Source organism: Nomascus leucogenys, chromosome 12 (assembly GCF_006542625.1).
Source record: "Nomascus leucogenys isolate Asia chromosome 12, Asia_NLE_v1, whole genome shotgun sequence".
NCBI classification, from domain to species: domain Eukaryota; kingdom Metazoa; phylum Chordata; class Mammalia; order Primates; family Hylobatidae; genus Nomascus; species Nomascus leucogenys.
This window is the reverse complement of record NC_044392.1, coordinates 45,661,809-45,688,000: the sequence shown is the minus strand read 5'-3', so window position 1 is coordinate 45,688,000 and position 26,192 is coordinate 45,661,809. Positions and strand designations below refer to the sequence as shown.

The following is a 26,192-nucleotide window of genomic DNA, read 5'->3' as shown; positions in this document are numbered from 1 at the left end:
AAAAATAATAATTAAAAAAATTAGTTGTATTTCTATATATTTACAATAAGCAATCTGAAAAGTAAATTTAAAACAATTCTGGTTGCAATAGCATCAAAAAATAAAATACACAGGAATAAATTTAAGGAGGTGAAAGGCTTGAACACCACAAATTTTATAAAATATTGCTGAAAGAAATTAAGGAAATCTTAAATAGAGAAAAGACATCCCACATTCCTGGATTTCAAGACTTCATATTAAGATGACAACACTACCTAAAGTGATCTGCAGATTCAATGTAATTTCTATCAAAATCCCAACATTATTGTTTAAAGAAACAGAAAACCCCATCCTAAAATCTATATGGAATCTCAAGGAACCCCAAATAGCCAAAACAATTTTGAAAAAGAACAAAGTTGGAAGACTCACACTTTCTGACTTCAACTTACTACAGGCCAGCCATGATGGCTCATGCTTATAATCCCATCACTTTGGGAGACCAAGGCAGGAGGATCACTTGAGCCCAGGAGTTTGAGGCTGCATGAGTAGCCTAGCCTGGATGACGGAGCAAGACCCTCTCTCTTTAAAAACAAACAGGAAAGGCACAGTGGCTCACACCTGTAATCCCAGCATTATGGGAGGCCGAGGCAGGCAGATCATTTGAGCTCAGGAGTTTGAGACCAGCCTGGCCAACATGGTGAAACCCTGTCTCTACTAAAAGTACAAAAATTAGCTGGGCGTGGTAGTGGGCACCTGTAATCACAGCTACTTGGGAGGCTGAGGCAGGAGGCAGGAGAATCACTTGAACCCAGGAGGCAGAGGCTGCGGTCTCAAGCCGAGATCATGCCACTGTACTCCAGCCTGGGTGACAGAGTAAGACTCCATCTAAAACAAACAAACAAACAAACAAAGAACTTACTACAAAGCTACAGTAATGAAAACAGTGTGGTACTTGCAGAAAGACAGACATATGGACCAATGGAATGGAAAGGAAGAGTCCTAAAATAAACTCTCACATATATGGCCAATAATTTCTTTAACAAAGGTGACAAAACCATTCAATGAAGAAAAGATACTCTCTCTTCAAGAAATGATGCTGAGAAAACTGAGTATCATGTAAAGGAACGAAGCTAGACCCTTACTTTAAACCATATACAAAACTTAAACTCAAAATGGATCACAGATCTAAATGTAAGAGCTAAAACAATAAAACCCTTAGGAAAACACAGGGGGGAGACTTTCACAACATTGGATTTGGCAGTGATTTCTAGGATATGACACTAAAAATACAGGCGATAAAGGAAAAAATAAATTGGACCCGGTTTTCATCAAAATTGAAAACTTTTTTTTGCATCAGAGGACACAAAAGGAAATGAAAAGACTATCCACAGAATGAGAGAAAATATTTTTAAAATCCTATATACAGATTATATAAAGAACCTGGACAATTCAACAACAAAACACAATTCAAAAGTAGTCAAATAATTTGAACAAACATTTCTTCAAAGAAGATACACAAATGGCCAATAAGCACATGAAAAATTGTTCAACATCATTAGTCATTAAGAAAATGCAAATCAAAAACCACAATGTGCTACAGCTTGAGAACGGGGGTGGGGGGGGGGCCAGTGGGAGGAAGGAAAGAGAGAGAAGGGAAGGAAGAAAAGGAAAGGAAGGGGAGGGAAGAGGGGGGAGAGGCAGAGAGAGGGAGCGGGAGAGGTAGAGGGGAGACAGGAAGGGAGAGGAAGGAATGGAGGGAGGGAGGGAGAGAAGGAGGGAATAAAAATTAAGAAAACCTCATGAAGACTCACAGAAATCAAAAACTCATGCATTGCTGATGGGATATGAAACAGTATAGCCACTGTAAAAGTGTACAGTTCCTGAAAGAGCTAAATAAATAATTACCATATGACCCAGCAATTCTATTCCCAAGTAAATATCCAAAAATTCAAAGCAGGAACTTGAACAGATAACTGTATGGCAACATTCACTGTAGCATTATTCATAATAGCCAAATAGTGGATGTGAACCAAGATTCCATCAAGAGATGAATGGATAAAAAATAAAATGGTGGCCGGGTGTGGTGGCTCACGCCTGTCATCCCAGCACTTTGGAAAGCAGAGGTGGGCGGATCACCTGAGGACAGGAGTTTGAGACCAGCCTGAGCAACATGGAGAAACCCCACCTCTACTAAAAAATACAAAAATTAGCCGGGAATGGTGGCACATGCCTGTAATCCCAGCTACTCAAGAGGCTGAGGCAGGAGAATTGCTTGAACCCTGGAGGCGGAGACTGCCATGAGCCAAGATCGCGCCATTGCACTCCAGCCTGGGCAACAAGAGCGAAACTCCATCTCAAAAAATAAATAAATAAATAAAAACAAAGTGGTATATCCACACAATGGATTATTCAGCCATGAAAAGGAATGAAGTTTTGGCACATGCTACAACATGGTTGCACCTTGAGGACATTCTGGTAAATGAAATAAGCCAGACAAATATCATACAATCATACAATAACAAATATTGTATGATTACACCTATATGAGTTAGCTAGAATAGGCAACTTTACAGTTGCTAAAAGTATATTAGAATTTTTTGGGGGGTGAGATGGAGTTTCGCTTTTGTTGCCCAGGCTGGAGTGCAGTGACACAACCTGAGCTCACTGCAACCTCTGCCTCCTGGATTCAAGCGATTCTCCTGCCTCAGCCTCCCAAGGGCTGGGGTTACAGGCACCTGCCATCATGGCCAGTTAATTTTTTGTATTTTTAGTAGAGACGGGGTTTCATCATGTTGGCCAGGCTGCTCTCAAACTCCTGACCTCAGGTGATCCGCCTGCCTCAGCATGCCAAAGTGCTGGGATTACAGGCGTGAGCTACCACGCCCAGCAAGTACATTAGATATTACCAGTCGCTGGAGACAGAAGAAATGGAAGATATTATTTAATGGTTATGGAGTTTTAATTTGGGAAATGAAAAAGGTTTAGAAATAAATTATTTTGGCTGGACGCAGTGGCTCACACCTGTAATCCCAGTACTTTGGTAGGCTGAGGTGGGTGGATCACCTGAGGTCAGGAGTTTGAGACCAGCCTGGCCAACATGGTGAAACCTCATCTCTACTAAAAATACAAAAATTAGCTGGGTGTGGTGGTGGGCGCCTCTAATCCCAGCTACTCAGGAGGCTGAGGCAGGAGAACCGCTTGAACCCGGGAGGCGGGGGTTGCGGTGAGCCGAGATCACACCACTGCACTCCAGCCTGGGTGACAGAGTGAGACTCCGTCTCAAAAAAAAAAAAAAGGCCAGGCATGGTGGCTCACACCTGTAACCCCAGCACTTTGGGAGGCCGAGGCGGGCAGATCACGAGGTCAGGAGATTGAGACCATCCTGGCTAACACAGTGAAACCCCATCTCTACTAAAAATACAAAAAAATTAGCCGGGCGTTGTGGCAGGCGTCTGTCAAGTCCCAGCTACTCGGGAAGCTGACGCAGAATGGCGTAAACTCGGGAGGCGGAGCCTGCAGTCTTGCAGTGAGCCAAGATCGCGCCACTGCACTCCAGCCTGGGCCACAGAGCCAGACTCTGTCTCAAAAAAAAAAAAAAAAAAAAGAAAGAAAGAAATGATTTTACATAAATTTTTAAAGCTAATAATGAAATACCCTAAAAATCACTGAATTTAAATGGGTGAACTGTATGGTATGTGAATCATATCTCAATAAAGATTTATCTTTTTTCGGTCAGACACAGTAGCTTACACCTGTAATCCCAGCATTTTGGAGTTTTGCCTTTAAAAATTGCATAAATAGGTCAGGCGTGGTGGCTCACGCCTGTAATCCCAGCACTCTGGGAGGCCGAGGTGCAAAGATCACCCGGGGTCAGGAATTTGAGACCAGCCTGGCCAACATGGTGAAACCCCGTTTCTACTAAAAACACAAAATTAGCTAGGTGTGGTGGTGGGCGCCTGTAATCCCAAGTACTCGGGAGACTGAGGCAGGAGAACTGCTTGAACCCAGAAGGCAGAGGTTGCCATGAGCCGAGATCACGCCATTGCACTCCAGCCTGGACGACAAGAGCAAAACTTAATCTCAAAAAAAAAAAATAAATTTTTTAAATAATTTTACAAGTACAAATACGTACATGGTTATGCTATTAACTTACATCTTTGACAAGCCTCGGGGCTTACTTTAAGGCTCACAAAAACAAACTATCTGGAAATAACATAGAAAGATGACAATCAAACTCCCGGAAATACATACATAGGATAAAAATTAATAGGGAAATGAAAATATTGTCAATAACCACATATTGTTAGGAATTCTACTTACTCGTTTTGAAGGACAGTGTTCATTCTTTTCTTCCGTCATCTTTCCACTTTTAAGTGCTTTCCTTGGGTGCTTAATAGTTGTTTTTATGGCAGGTCGACATACATAGTTCTCCAAGTTCTTTGGAGGTTTTTTAGTTCTCTTAGCCTGGAGGCCAATTTTCAATTTTAAATTTCCCTCTGAAAAGTTTGTTTCTTTCACTGAAAACTGTTGCTGTGCATCAGTCAAACCATCATCTTTCCCAGCTTCGATGTTTCTTTCTCGATTCCGTTTGCGAAGGTCCTCTTCCTCCTTTGTGTTTTTTTCTAGCTCTACTTCTCTCTTACTGACCAATGTGCCAGTACTGATGGCAGAAGGACTCTTTCTTGAAAAACCTTCGGAATCAGAACCCAATCCTAACATAGCAGTATTTCTAGGGTCCATCACAAGCGTATGTTATTGCCAAGGAATCTTATGAAAATTTTACAGAACTGTGTTCCATAAAAAACAGGGATCTCCAAAACTTGAAACCAGCATCTTTCTCTGCAGAACAGATCATAACAAAAATTTATCAGAAAAGAGGCAACTATTGATTAACATAAGTAATGGGTATAAGGGAAGACAACAAGGAAGTCAACAACTACCCAAAAAAAATCAGATCAAAACGTTAATTCAAAATAGATTTAAATCCATTTAGTTATAAATACATTTAAAATTCAGAATAAGTTTATCATTCTACAGATATCATAAACAAGCCATAGTGGTATGGTGCAAATGCAAATTTAAGAATCACCAAGAAGCTTCTGAAACTTACAGTCAAGCAAACATTGCCTAAAATAAAAATAATTTCATCTTTTTTGATACTCCATTGACTATGATGGGATTATTACACATTGTATGCCTGCATCAACATATCTCATTCACCCCATAAATATTTAAACATGCTATGTACCTATAAAAATTCTTTTTAAATTATCTCAGGCTGGTTTCAGTATTCTAAACTTTTAGAAGAGATTATCAGGCTTTTTGAGGTTAGGGCTCTCTGATGCAGGAACTTATGCAGATATTATCTTTATTGCTAGGATACAATTCAACTCTGAATTCATTCACTTGTCCATTCAAAAAATATTTCCAAACACCTATCATACGCCAGGCATCATGCTACACTCTGAAAATACAGTATTCAACAAAATGAACCCAGTTCCTAAATTTTGAGGTTTATACTCTAGTGAGAAGGGCAAACATTAAGCAAATATTTATACAAATAATCACTGTTGTTATAAGAACTTTAAAAATCAGCAATTTATTTTTACAAGTTTTCCTAATAGCAAATACTCAGTAGGCATGTGTCAATTCCCCAAATACACAAAATGTTTTAAAACTAGCGTGCTAATTTATTATTTTACAATAGGTGATACACCTAATCTGAGAATCTCCACAAGGCACCCCCATTTTAAATATAAAGATCCTCAGGAAACCAGATTACCATATAATCATTAGGGAGACTAGTGAAATTTTTTTTTTTTTTTTTGAGATGGAGTCTTGCTCTGTCGCCCAGGCTGGAGTGCAGTGGCACGATCTCGGTTCACTGCAACCTGCGTCTCCTGGGTTCAAGAGATTCTCCTGCCTCAGCTTCCCGAGTATCGGGCATTACAGGCACAAGCCACCACACTCACCCGGCTAATTTTTGTATTTTTAGTAGAGACGGGGTTTCACCATATTGGCCAGGCTGGTCTTGAATGCCTGACCTCAGGTGATCTGCCTGCCTTGGCCTCCCAAAGTGCTAGGATTACGGGTGTGAGCCACTGTGCCCAGCCAGAGACTACTGAATGTATTAATAAAACCAAAACAAAACAAGTCAGTATTCTTGAAGACTGGCAGACTAGTCTTCATGTCAAACATAGGGTCTGACTCAAGATCTAGAACTAGTATCTGGAAAACGGAGAACATCTTACCCCTTAGAAAGTTCCATTTATGAAGTAGATTATTTTAAACTATGTGCCCTGAGACTTTTCATTCCAACAAGAGAGTAAGATTCTTGTCCAGGCATGGTGGCTCATACTTATAATCCCAGCACTTTCAGGCGCTGAGGTGGGTGGACTCTTTGAGCCCAGGAGTTTGAGACCAGACTGGGCAACATGGCAAAATCCTGTCTCTAAAAAAGTACGGCCGGGCGCGGTGGCTCACGCTTGTAATCCCAGCACTTTGGGAGGCCGAGGCGGGCAGATCACGAGGTCAGGAGATCGAGACCACGGTGAAACCCTGTCTCTACTAAAAAATACAAAAAAAAATTAGCCGGGCGTGGTGGCGGGCAGGCGCCTGTAGTCCCAGCTACTCGGAGAGGCTGAGGCAGGAGAATGGCGTGAACCCGGGAGGTGGAGCTTGCAGTGAGCTGAGATTGTGCCACTGCACTCCAGCCTGGGCGACAGAGCGAGACTCCGTCTCAAAAAAAAAAAAAGTACAGAAATTAGCAGGGTGTGGTGGCACACACCTGTAGTCCCAGCTCTCAAGGGACTGAGGTGGGAGATCACTTGAACCTTGAAGGTCGAGGCTGCAGTGAGCTGTGATCAAGCCACTGCACTCCAACCTGGGCAACAGGGCAAGACCCTGTCTCAAGTGAAAAAATAAATAAATAGTTGTCTTATGACTTCTACAAGGAATGTAAGTAAAATACCTCGCCCAATGACTGGCACATAGCGAGGGCTCAATAAAAGGTACTGGCTGCATGTGGTGTCTCATGCCTGTAATCTCAGCACTTTGGGGGGCCAAGGCAGGTGCATCACTTGAGGTCACGAGTTCGAAACTAGCCTGGTCAACATGTCGAAACCCATCTCTACTAAAAGTACAAAAATCAGCTGAGTGTGGTGGCAGGTGCCTGTAATTCCAACTACTCAGGAGGCTGAGGCATCAGAATCACTTGAACCTGGCAGGTGGAGGTTGCAGTGAGCCAAGATCATGCCACTGCACTCCAGGCCAGGGGACAGAGTAAGAAAAAAAAAAGGTACCAATAATTTAGTAGTAGTAGGAACAGCAGCAGTGTTTATAAGTACACAACAAATATTGGCCGACTGGGTAACTCCTTAGCTTGTTATTGCTCCATTCAATCATATAAACAGCTGGAAAACTAATCTTCCAATCATTTCACTCTGATGATTCTTGTCTACCATTTCATGTATTAACATTTCACAATGGTATTCAAGGCTTTTAATAATCTCACTCTCCTCTAACTATTCAAACTTGTTTATCTTTACTTCCCAACACACACCCACTATCATTTAGTCAATTCAGTTTTCTTTACTGTCCCTAACAAATCATGTTCATTTCTACTTATGTGTCATATAAACATACACACTCTTCCTTTAAATGTACAAAGTAGGCCGGGCGCGGTGGCTCATGCCTGTAATCCCAGCACTTTGGGAGGCTGAGGTGGGCGGATCAGGAGGTCAGGAGATCGAGACCATCCTAGCTAACACGGTGAAACCCCATCTTTAAAAATATATATATAAAAATTAGCCAGGCGTGGTGGCGGTCACCTGTAGTCCTAGCTACTCAGAAGGCTGAGGCAGGAGAATGGTGTGAACTCGGGAGGCAGAGCTTGCAGTGAGCCGAGATCGTGCCACTGCACTCCAGCCTGGTCAACAGAGCAAGACTCCATCTCAAAAAAAAAAAAAAAAAGTGCAAAGTTAGCTGTGCACAGTAGCTCACACCTACAATCCCAGCACTTTGGGAGACTAAAGTGGGAGGATGGCTTTAGCCCAGGAGTTCAAAGCCAGCATGGACAACATAGTGAGACCTCGTCTCTACAAAAAAAAATAAAAAATTAGCCAGATGTGTGGCGTCATGTGCCTATAATCCCAGCTACTCAAGAGGCTGAGGTGGGAAGATGGCTTGAGCCCAGGAAGTTGAGGTTACACTGAGCCATGATTATACCACTACACTCTAGCTTGGGCAACTGAGCAAGACCCTGTCTCAAAAAAATAAATACATAATTAGGGAAGGGAGAAAAAATAAATAATAAAATGCTGTGTATAAAAAGTAATTAAAATAACCCAAATGTTTTTTTAAAAACAAATAATAATTTTAAAAGTTCAAATCCTGCCTGGGCATGGTGGCTCACGCCTGTATTACTGGCACTTTGGAAGGTTAAGGCAGAAAGATCACTTGAGCTTAAGAGTTTGAGACCAGTCTAGCAAACACAGCAAGACCCTCTCTCTACAAAAAATAAAAAATTAGAGAAATGCAAATCAAAACCACAATGAGATACCATCTCACACCAGTTAGAATGGCCATCATTAAAAAGTCAGGAAACAACAGGTGCTGGAGAGGATGTGGAGAAATAGGAACACTTTTACACTGTTGGTGGGACTGTAAACTAGTTCAACCACTGTGGAAGTCAGTGTGGCGATTCCTCAGGGATCTAGAACTAGAAATACCACCTGACCCAGCCATCCCATTACTGGGTATATACCCAAAGGACCATAAATCATGCTGCTATAAAGACACACGCACACATATGTTTATTGCGGCACTATTCACAATAGCAAAGACTTGGAACCAACCCAAATGTCCAACAACGACAGATTGGATTAAGAAAATGTGGCACATACACACCATGGAATACTATGCAGCCATAAAAAATGATGAGTTCATGTCCTTTGCAGGGACATGATGAAGCTGGAAACCATCATTCTCAGTAAACTATCGCAAGGACAAAAAACCAAACACCGCATGTTCTCGCTCACAGGTGGGAATTGAACAATGAGAACACATGGACACAGGAAGGGGAACATCACACTCTGGGGACTGTTGTGGGGTGGGGGAAGTGGGGAGGGACAGCATTACATGATATACCTAATGCTAAATGACGAGTTAATGGGTGCAGCACACCAACATGGCACATGGATACATAGGTAACAAACCTGCACATTGTGCACATGTACTCTAAAACTTAAAGTATAATAATAATAATAATAAATTTAAAAAAAAGTTAGCCCAGCATGGTGGTGCACACCTATATTCCCAGCTACTCGGGAGGATGAGGCAAGAAGATGGCTGGAGCCTAGGAAATCGAGGCTGCAGTGAGCCATGTTCATGCGTCCGGACTCCAGCCCGGGCAACAGAGCGAGACCCTATCTGAGACCCTATCTCAAAAAGTAAATTAAAAAAATAAACTCTAATACAGAAAATAAAAAGTACAAAGTCCTATCTTCTCCATGATGGGCTCACAATCCTGAAGTCCAAAAAAACTCTGAAATCCAAGTTTTTTCAAAACCTAGTGATAAAACTTGACATGGACCCATTTTAGTCTTTTTTTTTTTTTTTTTTTTTTTTTTTTTTTGAGACGGAGTCTCGCTCTGCCGCCCAGGCGGGAGTGCAGTGGCGCAATCTCGGCTCACTGCAAGCTCCGCCTCCCGGGTTCACGCCATTCTCCTGCCTCAGCCTCTCCGAGTAGCTGGGACTACAGGCGCCCGCTACCACGCCCGGCTAATTTTTTTGTATATTTAGTAGAGACAGGGTTTCACCGTGGTCTCGATCTCCTGACCTCGTGATCCGCCCGCCTCGGCCTCCCAAAGTACTGGGATTACAAGCGTGAGCCACCGCGCCCGGCCCATTTTAGTCTTAATTACCCTAATTTCCATGAATAATGATAAATTACAACGCAGAATTATTAATGGGCTTTAGTAAGGGATGCTACTACTCCCAAACACCACAGTGCCACTTCACCCAATCTACATTTCTAAAAGCCAAAAAAAAAAAAAAGAAGAAAAATAAGAAAAAAGAAAAACATGTGTAACACTTGCAGGGAATTTTTTTAAAAAGAAATAAAAAAACTTACGGCACCAACATTTGGATAATGGATTCTAGACCTATGTTCTCAGACCTATATTTAAGCTTGCACTGACCTGATCCATCCCTGAATATTTATGATCCATATAAGATCACAATTAGGGCAATTAATTTTTTTTTCTTGTTCTGTATTTGTCAGCTATACCCCTCAACAGATTAAGTCCTCCCACCTCCCATCCCACCCCCTCAGATACCAAAATCTGAGTATGCTCAAGTCACTTATATAAAATGGTGTGGTATTTGCATAGAGCCTGTACACGTTCTCCTGTATACTTGAAATCATCTCTGGATTACTTATAATACCTAATATAATGTAAATGATATATAAATAGTTATTAAACTGTATTTTAAATTTTTGTATTTTTTTATTATTGTATTGTTATTTTTAATTTTTTTGTAATATTTTTCATCCGCAGTTGGTTGAATCCGCAGGTAAGGAATCACAGATAGGGAAGGCCAACTGTATAATTAAAACATAAGCTTCATGAGGATAGTAACCTCTTCTGGCTTGCTCACCATTGTATCCCCAGCACCTGAAATAATGAATAGCACAAATTTTAGTACCCAATAAATAGCTGAATAAATGAGTGAATTTTAAGGTTCCTGTAGCTTCTAATACAATGATTGGCATGTCGCAAATGTCTTTTTTCCTGTTTTACATAACTTTATCTTGTGTTACAATGAGAAAACTATACACAAGCTTTTTCTTAATATGTTGATTATATTTCATACAGGTGGTTTTCTGTAAATTTACTAAAATATCCTAATTTCAGCACTAACATACTTCCAAATCCTATTTTATACATCTTCTGTCTCTGTACCATCATAGCTAGTCTAAGAAAAACAATAACGTTCAATGATCTCATTTTACATTCCTGACCACTAACTTTGAGTAAGCCCTTGGTGCTGCCAATACGCTTCCCTAATCCGTTCCCTCTACCACTCTCCTAAAAAACTATTTCATCCCATCTCCCCTTTCTTCATTGTCACTAATTTTGCTTCCTATCTGATCACAGCAGTAGTCAGATAGGAAGCAGTAACAAACAGAAGAAAACTGCCACAAGTGCCCACCATATATCTACCTACCTTCCTACCTGTGTCTGTTCCTATAGATTCTGCCTGCCTTCCTATCACAATATATAAACGATCTCTCCTTTCAACCTCTTCATTTAGGCATCTATCTCCTTTCTCTCTCACATCATCCATTTCTCACATTTCCTCTGAATAATGTCAATAAGCCTGAAACCAAAAACATACTATAGTATCTCTCATGGAAGAAAATTCCTCTTAGCCGAGCACGATGGCTCACGCCTGTAATCCCAGCACTTGGGGGGCCAAGGTGGGCAGACCTCACTTGAGGTCAGATACTCAAGACCAGCTTGGCCAACATGGTGAAACCCCATCTCTACCAAAAATATAAGAAATTAGCCAGGTGTGGTGGCGCATGCCTGTAATCCCAGCTACTCAGGAGGCTGAGGCAGAATTGCTTGAACCCAGGAGGCAGAGGTTGCAGTGAGCCAAGATGGTGCCACTGCACTCCAGCCTGGGTGACAGAGCGAGACTCTGTCTCAAAAAAAAAAAAAGAAAACAAAAAAAGAAAATTCCTCTTGACTCCACATCCTCCACCATCTTCCCATTTCTCTGTTCCGCTTCACAACAAAATTGTTAGAATTCTCTATATTGTCTATTCTCCCTGACCTCCAATCCTTACTTTTCTTTTCTCTTGAACATACTGATTATACTTTCACTGCCACCCCTCCATAGAAACTGCTAGTCAAGGTCACCAACAACCTCCACATTGCTAAGAAGAATGATCAATTCTCAGTCCTCTCATCTTACCTGACCTATCAACAGAATTTGGCACAGCTAAAGAGCTCCCTCGCTACTTCACTTGACTTATGGGATACTTTTTTTTTTTTGAGTCAAGGCCTCTCTCTCCTGCCTCAGACCCCAAGTAGCTATTCCAAGTAGCTAGAAATACAGGCATGTGCCACCATGCCCAATTTTTTTTCACTGTTTTAGAGACAGGTTCTCACTAGGTTGCCCAGGCTAGTCTTCAAGTCCTGGCCTCAAGCGATCCACCGACCTCAGACTCCTGAGTAGCTGGGATGACAGGCACAAGTCACTGTGCCCAGCTCTGGGACTCCTCTCTTGATTGTTCTTCCTCACTGGCTAGTCACCCTCAGTCTCCTTTGCAGGTTCTTTCCTTCCTCCATGACCTTTAACTACTGGAGTGATGCAGGGTACCTGGACCTCTTCCTTTTTCTATCTACACTCAGTTCCCAAATGACCAGATCCAATCTTACGGCTTTAAATTTCATCTAACATTGATGATTCACAAATTTCTATCTTCAGATAGAGACTAGCTGAGACCTCTTTCTGGAACTTTAGATTCACGTATCTAAATGCTTACTTGACACACTGACTGGACTGTGTAATAGATAGGCACTTAATATGTTTAAAATCAATTCATCTTTGCCCACTGCCCCAAATCTATTCTTCCTACAGGTTTCATTTCAAAATATGGTAATTCCAACAAGAAATATTTAGGCCAAAAATCTCTACCCATCCTTGTTTTTTCTCTCAAACCCCTCATGTCCATTTGGTCAGCTAAGTTTGTCAGCTTTACCTTCAAAATGTATGCAGAATCTAACCAGTTCTCATTACTTTGACAGCTATCAGATCCAAGTGATAACAAATATGTGAATGGATTATTGCAATAGCTTTTTTTTTTTTTTTAAGAAAGAGGTTTGTTTAAAGGAATTGCTCACATGATTATGGAAGCTGGACAGTCCCAAAATCTGCAGGGTGGGTCAGCGGCAGGCTGGAGACCCAGGAAGACCCAATGTTTTCATTCTGCTGGCAGACTTGCCTCTTACTGAGGAGAGGTCAATCTTTTGTTCTATTAATGCCTTCAGTTGAGTAGATGAAGTTCCTCCCCAACATTATGGAGGGTGATCTGCTTAACTCGAAGTCCATCGATTTATTGATTTTTTTAATATATTTTTTATTCTAAGTTCAAGGGTACATGTGCAGGTTTGTTACATAGGTAAACTTGTGTCATGGGGGTTTATTTCATCACCCAGGTATTAAGCCTAGTACCCATTAGTTATTATTTCTGATTCTCTCCCTCTTCCCACCCTCCACCCTCCAATAAGCCCCAGTGTGTGTTGTTCCCCTCTATGTGTCCATGTGTTGTCATCATTTAGCTCCCATTTATATGTGAGAACATACAGTATTTGATTTTCTATTCCTGCATTAGTTTGTAAAAGATAATGGTCCTCCATCCATGATCCTGTAAAGTACATGATCTCATTTTTTTTGTGACTCCATGGCATTTCATGATGTATATGTACTACATTTTCTTTATCCAGTCTACCATTGGTTGGTATTTAGGTTAATCCCATGTCTTTGCTATTGTGAATAGTGCTGCAATGAAGATATGCGTGCATCTGTCTTTATGATTTATATTCCTTTGGGTATATACCCAGTAATGGGACTGCTGAGTCAAATGGTATTTCCATTTTTAGGTCTTTTGAGGGATGACCACAGTCTTCCACAATGGCTTAACTAATTTACACTCCCACCAACAGTGTATAAGCGCTCCTTTTTCTCTGCAACCTTGCCAGCATCTTTTTTTTTTTTTTGACTTTTTAATAGTAGCCATTCTGACTGAAGTGAGATGGTATCTCACTGTGATTTTGATTTGCATGTCTTGAATGACCAGTGATGTTGAGCTTTTTCTCATGATTGTTGGCTGCACGTATGTCTTCTTTTGAGAAGTGTCTGTTCATGTCCTTTACCCACTTTTTAATCTTTTTTTTTCTCATAGATTTGCTTAAGTTCCTTACAGATGCTGATATTAGACCTTTGTCAGATGCATGACTTGCAAAATGCAACATGCTACTAACTGGTTCCTTGCTTCAACCCTCATATCTCTTCCAGTCTTCTCAATTCAGTAGCAGGGTGATCCTTTCAAAGCCTGAGTCAGATCATGTCACTCCTCTGTTCAAAACCCTTTTGTAGGCTTCCTATCTCCCTCAAAGCAGAAGCCAAAATTTTTTAAATGGTCTGAAGATCCAATTTAATTTGTCCTAAAGTCCTCTCTACCTCTCTTCCATCTCCTACCAGTCTCCTCGCTTAGTTCCAAGAAGGATGTACAAAAGTTTCCCTTCTGGCGGAGGTTGCAGTGAGCCGAGATTGCGCCACTGCACTCCAGCCTAGGCAATAGAGCGAGACTCTGTCTCAAAAAAATAAAAAATAAAAAAAATAAAAAAGAAGTTTCCCTTCTGTTTCTCAAACACAACAAAAATACTCTTTACCTTGGGACCTTTGCATTTACCACTCCGCTTGATAGAACACCCTTTCCCCAGATAATTGCATATCTTGCTCTTTCACTTCCTTCATATCTTTGCCTAAATGTAATTTTATAGAAGAAGCATTTCCTAAAAAAAACACCTATCCCACCACTACCCTCTACTCACACTCAGTATCCTATTTTATTCTCATACTCTTCTTACCACCTGGTGTACTATATATTTGTTGTCTACATCTTTCCATTGGAATTTGAACTCTACCAGGAAATAGACTTATCAGTTTGGTTCACTGCTATATCCCAGCATGTAGAACAGTAGCTGGCATATAGTAGGTGTTCAATAAATATTTGTGGAATTAATACCCTGAATTATGTGGGTTATATTTTACCAGCTTCAAATTGTCCCCTGTCTAGGCCGGGCTCAGTGGCTCACACCTGTAATCCCAGCACTTTGGGAGGCCAAGGCAGGCAGATCACTTGAGGTCAGGAGTTTTAGAACAGCCTGGCCAACATGGTGAAACCCCGTCTCTACAAAAAAAAAAAAAAATACAAAAATTAGCTGGGCATGGTGGCACGCTCCTGTAATCTCAGATACTCAGGAGGCTGAGGCAGGAGAATCGTTTGAACACAGGAGGTGGAGGTTGCAGTGAGCCGAGACTGTACCACTGCACTCCAGCCTGGGTGACAGACCAAGACTTTGTCTCAGGAAGGAAAAAAAAAATCAAAAAATTAGCTGGGCATGGTGGCACATGCCTATTGTCCCAGCTACCCAGGAGGCTGAGGTGGGAGTATCACCTGAGTCTAGGAGGTCGAGGCTGCAGTGAGCCATGATCACAGCACTGTACTCTAGCCTGGGCAATCAAACAATAAGCTGTGTATGGTGGGACACACCTGTAGTCCTAGCTACCCCAGAGGCACTCCAGCCTGGCCAACAGAGTGACACTCTGTCTCAATCAATCAATCAATATTAAAAAATTAGCTGGGTGTGGTGGGACACACCTGTAGGCCTAGTTACTCTGGAGGCTGAGATGAGAAGATCACGTGAGCCCAAGTGTTTGAGACTGGAGTGAGCTAGAATTGTGCCACTGGGCTCCAGTCTGGGCAATAAAGAGAGACCCCATCTCAAAAAACAGATGTAACAAAAAACCCACAAAATTTTACAATTTTAAAAAAAAAAAAAAAAAAAGGATTGCTTTTATATTCATTACTCACAAATGCATACATTTTAAATTTTCCCATTACAATTTTTGTAATGAAAGAATTCCATGTCTTAATATGTATAACTGCAAAATTTATATGTATAAATGAAGAATTTCAGCATTTTTCCAAAGAATTCTTTTTCTTTTTTTTTTTTTTGAAACAGTCTCACTCTGTCACCCAGGCTGGAGTGCAGTGCCATGATCTCGGCTCACTGCAACCTCCGCCTCCCGAGTTCAAGCAAAGAATTCATTTTTTATCTGCACTTAATTCCCTTTCAAAACATTACAGAGAAAGGTTTCAGAGAAACAGGATTCTCATTTTAAAAATGAAAAAAAATTTTAAAACCTTAATCCAAGTGACACATATTATTACATAAATAGCAGAGTACCAATAAACTGAAAAGAGATTTGAAAACATTTATTTCCCCCCCTAAAAATGTATATGGGAAGAGAGAAATACTACATTTCACTAACATGATCAAGGAGAAAAACGAACAGTATGCTTACAGGCATATTTTGAGAATCCATTTAGGTAGTAAAACTGGAAAATCATGATTGGCAAACCCCACATACCAAATTTAAGAGTTTCTAGTCAAGATAAACCCAAATTCTGAAGATATTTCACAACAGAGTGCTTTTTATCTGCTAAGTGTAAACTGCTTGAAAAACAGTCCCTACAGCAGCTGCCAGAATGCTGTTTTTTGAACTTTCAAAGCAATGTTGTTTGAGAATATCGTTCTTTCAGCTTTTGGAAAAATATCTAAACAATCTAGGTTTTCCATCCAGGGGCAAGGATGCCATGTTGTAACACAACTTATTCTGGTTTCTACTACAATATATTCAACTTAAAATACATTTCCAAGGAAAAACAGACCTAAGACTGCTAGAATCTCTTCACTTAAACAGGCAAATTCAACATTCATCTTACATGCAATTTTGGGATTTATGTTTTCAAATCTCTGGAACAATGTGGAACAGTCTGGTCCAAATGCAAAGGAAAGTAACACTGTACCTACAGCATTAAATACTTTTGCACAAATCATTACAGCATTAAGTAAACTCTTTAGAAAATTACTAACTATATATTTTTAAAAAAGAAAATTACTAATTATATTAATAGGACATATACATTGTATAAAAATAAAGTATGATAATCTAACAATATGTTAAAAACTACCTTGTACACCAATCAGACAAACAGAGAGCCAAATCATGAGTGAACTCCCATTCACAATTGCTTCAAAGAGAATAAAATACCTAGGAATCCAACTTAGAAGGGATGTGAAGGACCTCTTCAAGGAGAACTACAAACCACTGCTCAATGAAATAAAAGAGGATACAAATGGAAGAACATTCCATGCTCATGGGTTGGAAGAATCAATATCGTGAAAATGGCCATACTGCCCAAGGTAATTTATAGATTCAATGCCATCCCCATCAAGCTACCAATGACTTTCTTCACAGAATTGGAAAAAACTACTTTAAAGTTCATATGGAACCAAAAAAGAGCCCGCATCGCCAAGTCAATCCTAAGCCAAAAGAACAAAGATGGAGGCATCACGCTACCTGACTTCAAACTACACTACAAGGCTACAGTAACCAAAACAGCATGGTACTGGTACCACAACAGAGACATAGATCAATGGAACAGAACAGAGTCCTCAGAAATGATGCTGCATATCTACAACTATCTGATCTTTGACAAACCTGACAAAAACAAGAAATGGGGAAAGGATTCCCTATTTAATAAATGGTGCTGGGAAAACTGGCTAGCCATATGTAGAAAGCTGAAACTGGATCCCTTCCTTACACCTTATACAAAAATTAATTCAAGATGGATTAAAGACTTAAATGTTAGACCTAAAACCATTAAAATCCTACAAGAAAACCTAGGCAATACCATTCAGGACATAGGCGTGGGCAAGGACTTCATGTCTAAAACACCAAAAGCAATGGCAACAAAAGCCAAAATTGACAAATGGGATCTAATTAAACTAAAGAGCTTCTGCACAGCAAAAGAAACTACCATCAGAGTGAACAGGCAACCTACAGAATGGGAGAAAATTTTTGCAACCTACTCATCTGACGAAGGGCTAATATTCAGAATCTACAATGAACTCAAACAAATTTACAAGAAAAAAACAAACAACCCCATCAAAAAGTGGGCGAAGGACATGAACAGACACTTCTCAAAAGAAGACATCTATGCAGCCAAAAAACACATGAAAAAATGCTCATCATCACTGGCCATCAGAGAAATGCAAATCGAAACCACAGTGAGATACCATCTCACACCAGTTAGAATGGCCATCATTAAAAAGTCAGGAAACAACAGGTGCTGGAGAGGATGTGGAGAAATAGGAACACTTTTACACTGTTGGTGGGACTGTAAACTAGTTCAACCATTGTGGAAGTCAGTGTGGCGATTCCTCAGGGATCTAGAACTAGAAATACCATTTGACCCAGCCATCCCATTACTGGGTATATACCCAAAGGACTATAAATCATGCTGCTATAAAGACACATGCACACATATGTTTATTGCGGCACTATTCACAATAGCAAAGAGTTGGAACCAACCCAAATGTCCAACAACGATAGACTGGATTAAGAAAATGTGGCACATATACACCATGGAATACTATGCAGCCATAAAAAATGATGAGTTCGTGTCCTTTGTAGGGACATGGATGAAACTGGAAAACATCATTCTCAGTAAACTATCGCAAGGACAAAAAACCAAACACCGCATGTTCTCACTCATAGGTGGGAATTGAACAATGAGAACTCATGGACACAGGAAGGGGAACATCACACTCCAGGGACTGTTGGCGGGGGGGGGGGGGGGGACAGCATTAGGAGATATACCTAATGCTAAATGACGAGTTAATGGGTGCAGCAAAACAACATGGCACATGGATACATATGTAACAAACTTGCACATTGTGCACATGTACCCTAAAACCTAAAGTATAATAATAAAAAAAAAAACTACCTACAAATTTACAAATACATATTCTCTACAAAATGAAGACCTCTATCCACCCCCACACCTGCCATTCTAATCCCACATCCAAGTAACAAACAGTGGATCTGATAAAAATTAACTAATACACTGCTATTAATATAGTGGTCTGGGCTGGGCGTGGTTGCTCACGCCTATAAATCCCAGCACTTTGGGAGGCTGAGGCGAGCAGATCACCTGAGGTCAGGAATTCAAGACCAGCCTGGCCAATGTGGTGAAACTCCATCTCTACTAAAAATACAAAAATTAGCCAGACATGGTGGCAGTTGCCTGTCATCCCAGCTACTCAGGAGGCTGAGGCAGAAGAATCACTTGAACCCAGGAGGCAGAGGTTGCAGTGAGCCGAGATTGTGCCACTGCACTCCAGCCTGGGCAACAGAGCGAGACTCTGTCTCCAAAAAAAAAAAAAAAAAAAAAAAAAAAAAAAAATATATATATATATATATATATATATGTGTGTGTGTGTGTATATATGTATGTATGTGTATGTGTATATATATGTATATATATGTGTGTATATATACGTGTGTGTATATATATATGGAGAGAGAGAGAGAAAGAGAGAGAGAGAGTGTGGTGTGTGTGTGTGTGTTGGTGGGGAAGGTCTGGTCTGAGATACAGAACTACTCTGGAAGACAACTATGTTTGGAAATCATTTTAGATGTAAATACCCCATCTATTTTCAGGGGTAGAAAGGGAATAGCCATGCTTTGATGGAACACTATTCAGCAAAACAATATAAAATCAACCAAATTTTTTTAAGTACTACAAATGAGTCCTCACAGTGAATTTAGCATCAGTAAAAGTAATAAAATACTTACTGAGTTCTTAATATGTACAAAGCTCTATGCCAAATGTTTTATATATATTATTTCATTTAAGGCTCACAATCAGCATGTGGTAGTTACTATTATTATTCCCTTTTTAGAGATGAAAAGATAGGCTAATGGCCAATAAAAGGCAGAATCAGGTCTGTTTCGCTCCTCTTAACCACTATGCTTTGCTGCCTCCCAAAGATCATCTTTAGGCTAGACATGGTGGCTCACGCCTGTAATCACAGCACTTTGGGAGGCCGAGGCGGGTAGATCACGAGGTCAGGAATTTGAGACCAGCCTGGCCAATATGGTGAAACCCCGTCTCCACTTAAAAAAAAAAAAAAAAAAAAAAATACAAAAATTAGCCAGGCATGGTGGTGCGCACCTGTAGTCCTAGCTACTCGGGAGGCTGAGGCAGAAGAATCACCTGAACCTGGCAGGCGAAGGTTGCAGTGAGCCGAGATCGCACCACTGCACTCCATTCAGCCTGGATGACAGAGCGAGACTCCATCTCAAAAAAAAAGATCATCTTTAGTCTTGATCTTATTATTTCTCTCTGCTACATTTGGCGTATTTGCTACGTTTGAAACTCTTTGGTTTCTATGATACATTCTACTGGTTCTCCCAACACCTCTCCAACCATTTCATCATTTCCTTTATGGATTCATCATTCTTAATCTATTCCTTCATTCATTCAACAAATGTTTTCTGAGAGCCTTGAAATATGTTTTGAGAATTGTGACACACACTGTAGATACAGTCATGAGTAATACAAACATGGTCCTTGGTCTCATGAACTTTAAGTGCTTTTTTTCTTTCCTTTAAAACTTTTTATTTTATTTATTTATTTATTTTATTTTTTTTTTTTTTTTGAGAGTTCCCAGCTGCTTGAGCCCAGAAGGTCAAGGCTATAGAAAGCCATGGTGGTGCCATTGCACTCCCGGCTGGAAACAGGCCGAGATCCAATCCCAAAAAAGAAAAAAAAAAAGAATTTGGAATTCAAAAAGAAGGTATTAAAGGGCTCTGAGAAGGACAATAACAAGATACAAGCTTACATTTTTAGAAACATCTCTGTTTGCTGAGGAAGGAAGATTATTACAAAGACAGCAAAAGTTGGTTCTGGAATACCAGTCATAATATCAGCATACTAGATTAGGATGGTAACACTAGAAATAGAGAAAAACAGGTGGATTTAAGAGACATGTTAGAGGTTTGTCAATATAATGTGAGAGGATGAGGGTGGAAAAAACTGAAGACTTGAGCAAATGGTAAATGGTATGGTGGTACCATTTGGAGACTCATTCAACAATTTTTTTTTTTTTTTTGAGACGGAGTCTCGCTCTGTCGCCCAGGCTGGAGTGCAGTGGCGCAATCTTGGCTCACTGCAAGCTCCGCCTCCCAGGTTCACACCATTCTCCTGCCTCAGCCTCCCGAGTAGCTGGGACTACAGGCGCCCGGCTAATTTTTTGTATTTTTAGTAGAGACGGGGTTTCACCGTGGTCTCGATCTCCTGACCTCGTGATCCGCCCGCCTCGGCCTCCCAAAGTGCTGGGATTACAAGCGTGAGCCACCGCGCCCGGCCTAACAAATATTTACTGAGTTATGTATCAAGAACTAGAGATACAATAGTAAAAAATATAGACAAAAACCCTTGCATTGTGGGGCCGATATTCTAGAAGTATGCCAGGATGAGACAGAAAGGGAATATCAAAGGGTTCAGTAATAAGTACATTAAATTTTAGGTACCTGTGAAACATTTAAGTGGAAAGTCAAAGAGAGAGCTGAAAATATATGTATATGCTATATACAGAGGGAGGCAGTGTAACAACACACAAATGAAAAAGTTAATGGAATTTTATAAGATTTTTAACCTGGAAGAACAATGAAGAACAATCTTTTTCTTTTTAGATAAGTAAACCTATTTAAAATTGCCATGTTATAGATTAAACAATGCAGGCAGATTGTTAGCTTAAAACAAGTAAAATCTGGCCGGGTGCGGTGGCTCACGCCCATAACCCCAGCACTTTGGGAGGCCCAGGAGGGTGGATCACCTGAGGTCAGGAGCAAGACCAGCCTAGCCAACACAGTGAAACTCTTGTCTCTACTAAAAATACAAAAATTAGCCAGACGTGGTGGCACATGCCTGTAATCCCAACTACTCGGGAGGCTGAGGCAGGAGAACCACTTCAACCCAGGAGGCAGAGGTTGTGGTGAGCCAAGATCGTGCCATTGCACTCCAGCCTGGGCAACAATAGTAAAACTCCATATCAAAAAAAAAAAAAAAAAAAGTAAAATCTAACTTGTCTTATCTGAGGAATTTTTTTTTTTTTTTTTTTTTTTAAAGACTGGGTTTTGCTCTGTTGCCAAGGCTGGAATGCAGTGGCATCTTCTTAGGTCATCGCAGCCTCGAACTCTGGAGCTCAAACGATTCTCTCACCTCAGCCTCCCGCGCAGCTAACAGGGGGCAAGCCACCATGCCTGCTCATCTGCAAGGAATTTTTGTTTTCCTTTGTGATCTTTATTAAACATGGCTACAGACTTTTTATTTCTAAACATTACAACATTATTTCTTAACATTAAAAACCAGTTATAGGCGGGTGTGGTGGTTCACGACTGTAATCCCAACACTTTGGGAGGCCAAGGCAAGACGACTGCTTGAACTCAGGAACTTGAGGCCACAGTGAGCTAAGAAAATATCACTGCATTTCAGCCTTGGCAACAGGGCAAGACCCCATCTCTAATTTTTTTTTTTTTTTTTTTTTTTTTTGACAAGGAGTCTCACTCTTTCACCCAGGCTGGAGTGCAGTGGCGCGATCTCGGCTCACTGCAGGCTCTGCCCGCTGGGGTTCACGCCATTCTCCTGCCTCAGCCTCCCGCGTAGCTGGGACTACAGGCGCCCGCCACCTCGCCCAGCTAATTTTTTGGATTTTTAGTAGAGACGGGGTTTCACCGTGTTAGCCAGGATGGTCTCGATCTCCTGACCTCGTGATCTGCCCACCTCGGCCTCCCAAAGTGCTGGGATTACAGGCGTGAGCCACCGTGCCCGGCCCCGACCCCATCTCTTAAAAAAAAAAAAAAAGGTATAAATTAACGACACAACATTTTATTTAAAAATTTATAGCACATTAGGCCAGGGATGGTGGCTCACCCCTGTAATCCCAGCACTTGGGAGGTGGAGGCAGGCAGATCACCTGAGGTTGGGTTGGGAGTTTGAGACCAGCCTGACTAACACGGAAAAACACTGTCTCTAATAAAAATACAAAATTAGCCAGGCATGGTGGCGCATGCCTGTAATCCCAGCTACTCAGGACGCTGAGGCAGGAGAATCTCTTGAACCTGGGAGGCGGAGGTTGCAGTGAGCCGAGATCGCGCCATTGCACTCCAGCCTGGGCAACAAGAGCAAAACTCCATCTCAAAAAAAAAAAAAATTTATAGCACATTATTCATTTAAATTTGTGCTGGGTTTCACACTCTTTAAAATTTCCACAGATAACCATCATATTTCTTAGGATATATCAAACTAGCTAAGTAATCACATACCCAGGAAATGGAAGTTCTAGTCAAGCCAAAAAGTAAGTGCGAAGGTCTTGAGGTGGAAGTATTTTTGTTGTGTTTCAGAAACAGAATGGACATCTTTGCCCAACCCCGCTTCCTGGAACTGAATGAGTACGCAGACTGAGAGGGCATGCAGGACTTATACAGAGGGCCTTGCAGACTTATAAAGACCTTAGCTTTTACTTTGAGATAGGAAGCCATCAAAATGGTTTTAAGAAATGACATGATCTGACTCAGGCCTTGAAAAGATCATCTGCTACTGAATTGAGATGACAAATTTTTGGCCTAATAACTTGTTATCATCCTTGACTCCTTCCTTTATCTCGAATCCTACACACGCAGTCTGTCAGCAAAATCTGTCAGCTTTACCTTCAAAACATATGCAGTCATCATTTTTCACTACTCAACAGCTCCCATATATGAATATGCTACGTCTGTCAAAAGTAGAACCCATGCTTTTAATACTTCCACATAATGAGGGAGGCTAATCCAGAAGGACTGCTCAAGCCCAGCAGTTCAAGGCTGCAGTGAGCTGTGATCATGCCACTGCATTCCAGCCTGGGTGACAGAGTGAGAACCAGTCTCCAAAAAAGTTAAAAGAAAAAAGAAAGAAATTCAACACAGAAAGGCAATTATTTATCAAATGTTATCAAACAAACCCAAAGAAGTCAAAACTCCCTAAAATATGCCTGCAGTGCATTTGCTGCCTAGAGTTTAAAGCTGATAGACTTCAAGATTAAGAGGTAATTTCAAGGGATTAAATATTACAATGATTATATCTGAAAACCAAAAGCTTGGGCATTATTCACTCACTGAAATGAATTTAAAGAAACAAACAAGAAGAGTATTTGGATATCTTGGGAGTGTTTTTCAAACTCCACTAACTTTTATCTACCTTAGTCCTACTAGGTGCCATACGCTATGCTTAAGTGGTTTCACTTATTGTCTCATTTGTTTCATTCTGACAATAATCTTATTAGATTTAACTAATCACATTTTATAGATGAGCAAACAGGCTTCGAAATGTGATTAACTCTAAGACTGTAAAATTAGTAAATAGAAGAACGTGGATTGAATGCAATCTTCTCACTCCAAATCTGCTACAGGATATCCATCTGCAAGAAAAGAACTCAGACCCTTACCTCACATCATGCACAAAAATTAACTCAAGTGGATCACAGATCTAAATTCGAAAACGAACTATAAAATTCCTAAAAGAAAATGTAGAAGGAAATCTTTGTGACCTTGGGTTAGGCAAAATTTCTTAGATATGACAGCATGATTTATTTTTTTAAAAAAAGCTAGTCGCCGGGCGCGGTGGCTCACGCCTGTAATCCCAGCACTTTGGGAGGCCGAGGTGGGCGGATCACAAGGTCAGGAGATCGAGACCATCCTGGCTAACACGGTGAAACCCCATCTCTACTAAAGATACAAAAAATTAGCCGGGCGCAGTGGCAGGCGCCTGTAGTCCCAGCTACGCGGGAGGCTGAGGCAGGAGAATGGCGTGAACCCCGGGGGGCGGAGCCTGCAGTGAGCCGAGATCGCGCCACTGCACTCCAGCCTGGGTGAAAGAGCGAGACTCCGTCTCAAAAAAAGAAAAAAAAAAAAGCTAGTAAACTGAACTTCACCAAAACTATAAACTTCTGTCCTTCAAAAAGGCAGTACTAAGAAAATGAACACAAGACACAAACTACTACAGGTTACTATGATAGTACACATTCCTGCCACCTCTCTGGAAGCCACTCCCTGAGTCTTATCTGCTGATCTGATTTGGCCTACCAGACTTCCAGATGTTGGAATTCCTTAGGTTCAGTCAGTCTTTTCCTTCTCTAAAATATTTTGGTATTTTTAAAAATTTTTAATTTTTATTTATTTTTAATTTTTATTTTTTGAGATGGAGTCTCACTCTGTCACCCAGGCTGGAGTGCAGTGACACCATCTTGGCTCACTGCAACCTCCGCCTCCTGGGTTCAAGTGAGTCTCCTGCCTCAGCCTCCCAAGTGGCTGGGACTACAGGTGCGCATCACCAGGCCAGGCTAATTTTTGTATCTTCAGTAATTTTATTCTGCATTTTAGAGATGGGGTTTCACCATTTTAGCCAGGTTGGTCTTGAACATCTGACCTCAAGTGATCTGCCCACCTCAGCCACCCAAAGTGCTGGGATTACAGGCATGAGCTATGGCACCTGGCCTTCTTTTTTTTTTTTTTTTTTTTTTTTTTTTTTGAGATGGAGTCTCACTCTGTCACCCAGCCTGGAGTGCAGTGGCGCAATCTCAGCTCATTGCAACCTCTGCCTTCTGGGTTCAAGCGAGTCTCCTGCCTCAGCCTCCCGAGTAGCTGGGACTAGAGGAACGCACCACCACACCCGGCTAATTTTTTATATCTTCAGTAGAGACAAGGTTTCGCTATATTGAACTCCTGACCTCGTGATCTGCCCGCCTTGGCCTTCCAAAGTGCTGGGATTACAGGTGTGAACCACTGTACCCAGCCTTTTTTTTTTTTTTTTTTAAATAAAGACGGCTCTGTCATCTGGCCTGGGGTACAGTGGCATAATAATAGCTTACTGCAGCCTCCAACTCCTGTGCTCAAGGGAATCCTCCCACCTCAGCTTCCCAAGTAATAGGGACCATAGGCATGTGCCACTGCACCTGGCTCCTACTCTAGATTCTTCCCCTGTGTAATTTATTATACTACTTAAGACTTTTAAGCTCCAGGCAGTATATCTGAAACCTGGTTCAATATCTTTACAAAGTTTAATCCTCCTCCAATCTTTCCAATTTCAGTACCACCAACTGCTCAAGTCAGAGCTACTACTAGTCAAACTACTACAGGTTACTATGATAGTACACATTACTGCCACCTCTCTGGAAGCCACTCCTCAGTCTTATCTGCTGATCTGATTTGGCCTACCAGACTCCCAGATGTTGGAATTCCTTAGGTTCAGTCTTTTCCTTCTCTAAAATCTTTTCTTTTTTAATTTTTTAATTTTTATTTATTTTTTATTTTTTGAGATTGAGTCTCACTCTGTCACCCAGGCTGGAGTGCAGTGGCACTCATCCTGACTATTCTCACTCCCTTATTGTCAACCTTCAACCTAACACCAAAACTTCTGAATGTCACATAAATCTGTGATTACATATAGTTCCTCTCCAATTCTCCCA

The 26,192-nt window shown here is 41.0% G+C and overlaps 1 protein-coding gene across 5 annotated transcripts in view; it reads right to left on the bottom strand.

The window, feature by feature from the left end:
* ASH1L (ASH1 like histone lysine methyltransferase) overlaps window positions 1-26,192 on the bottom strand; it is a 234,754-nt gene that overhangs the window by 186,895 nt on the left and 21,667 nt on the right. For all 5 annotated transcript variants that reach the window (XM_030824301.1, XM_030824299.1, XM_030824300.1 and 2 more), the window contains one exon: window positions 4,300-4,818. In XM_030824301.1, coding sequence (XP_030680161.1) covers window positions 4,300-4,719 — 420 coding nt within the window. In that variant the 5' untranslated portion in view covers window positions 4,720-4,818. The remainder of the gene's footprint in view (window positions 1-4,299; window positions 4,819-26,192) is intronic.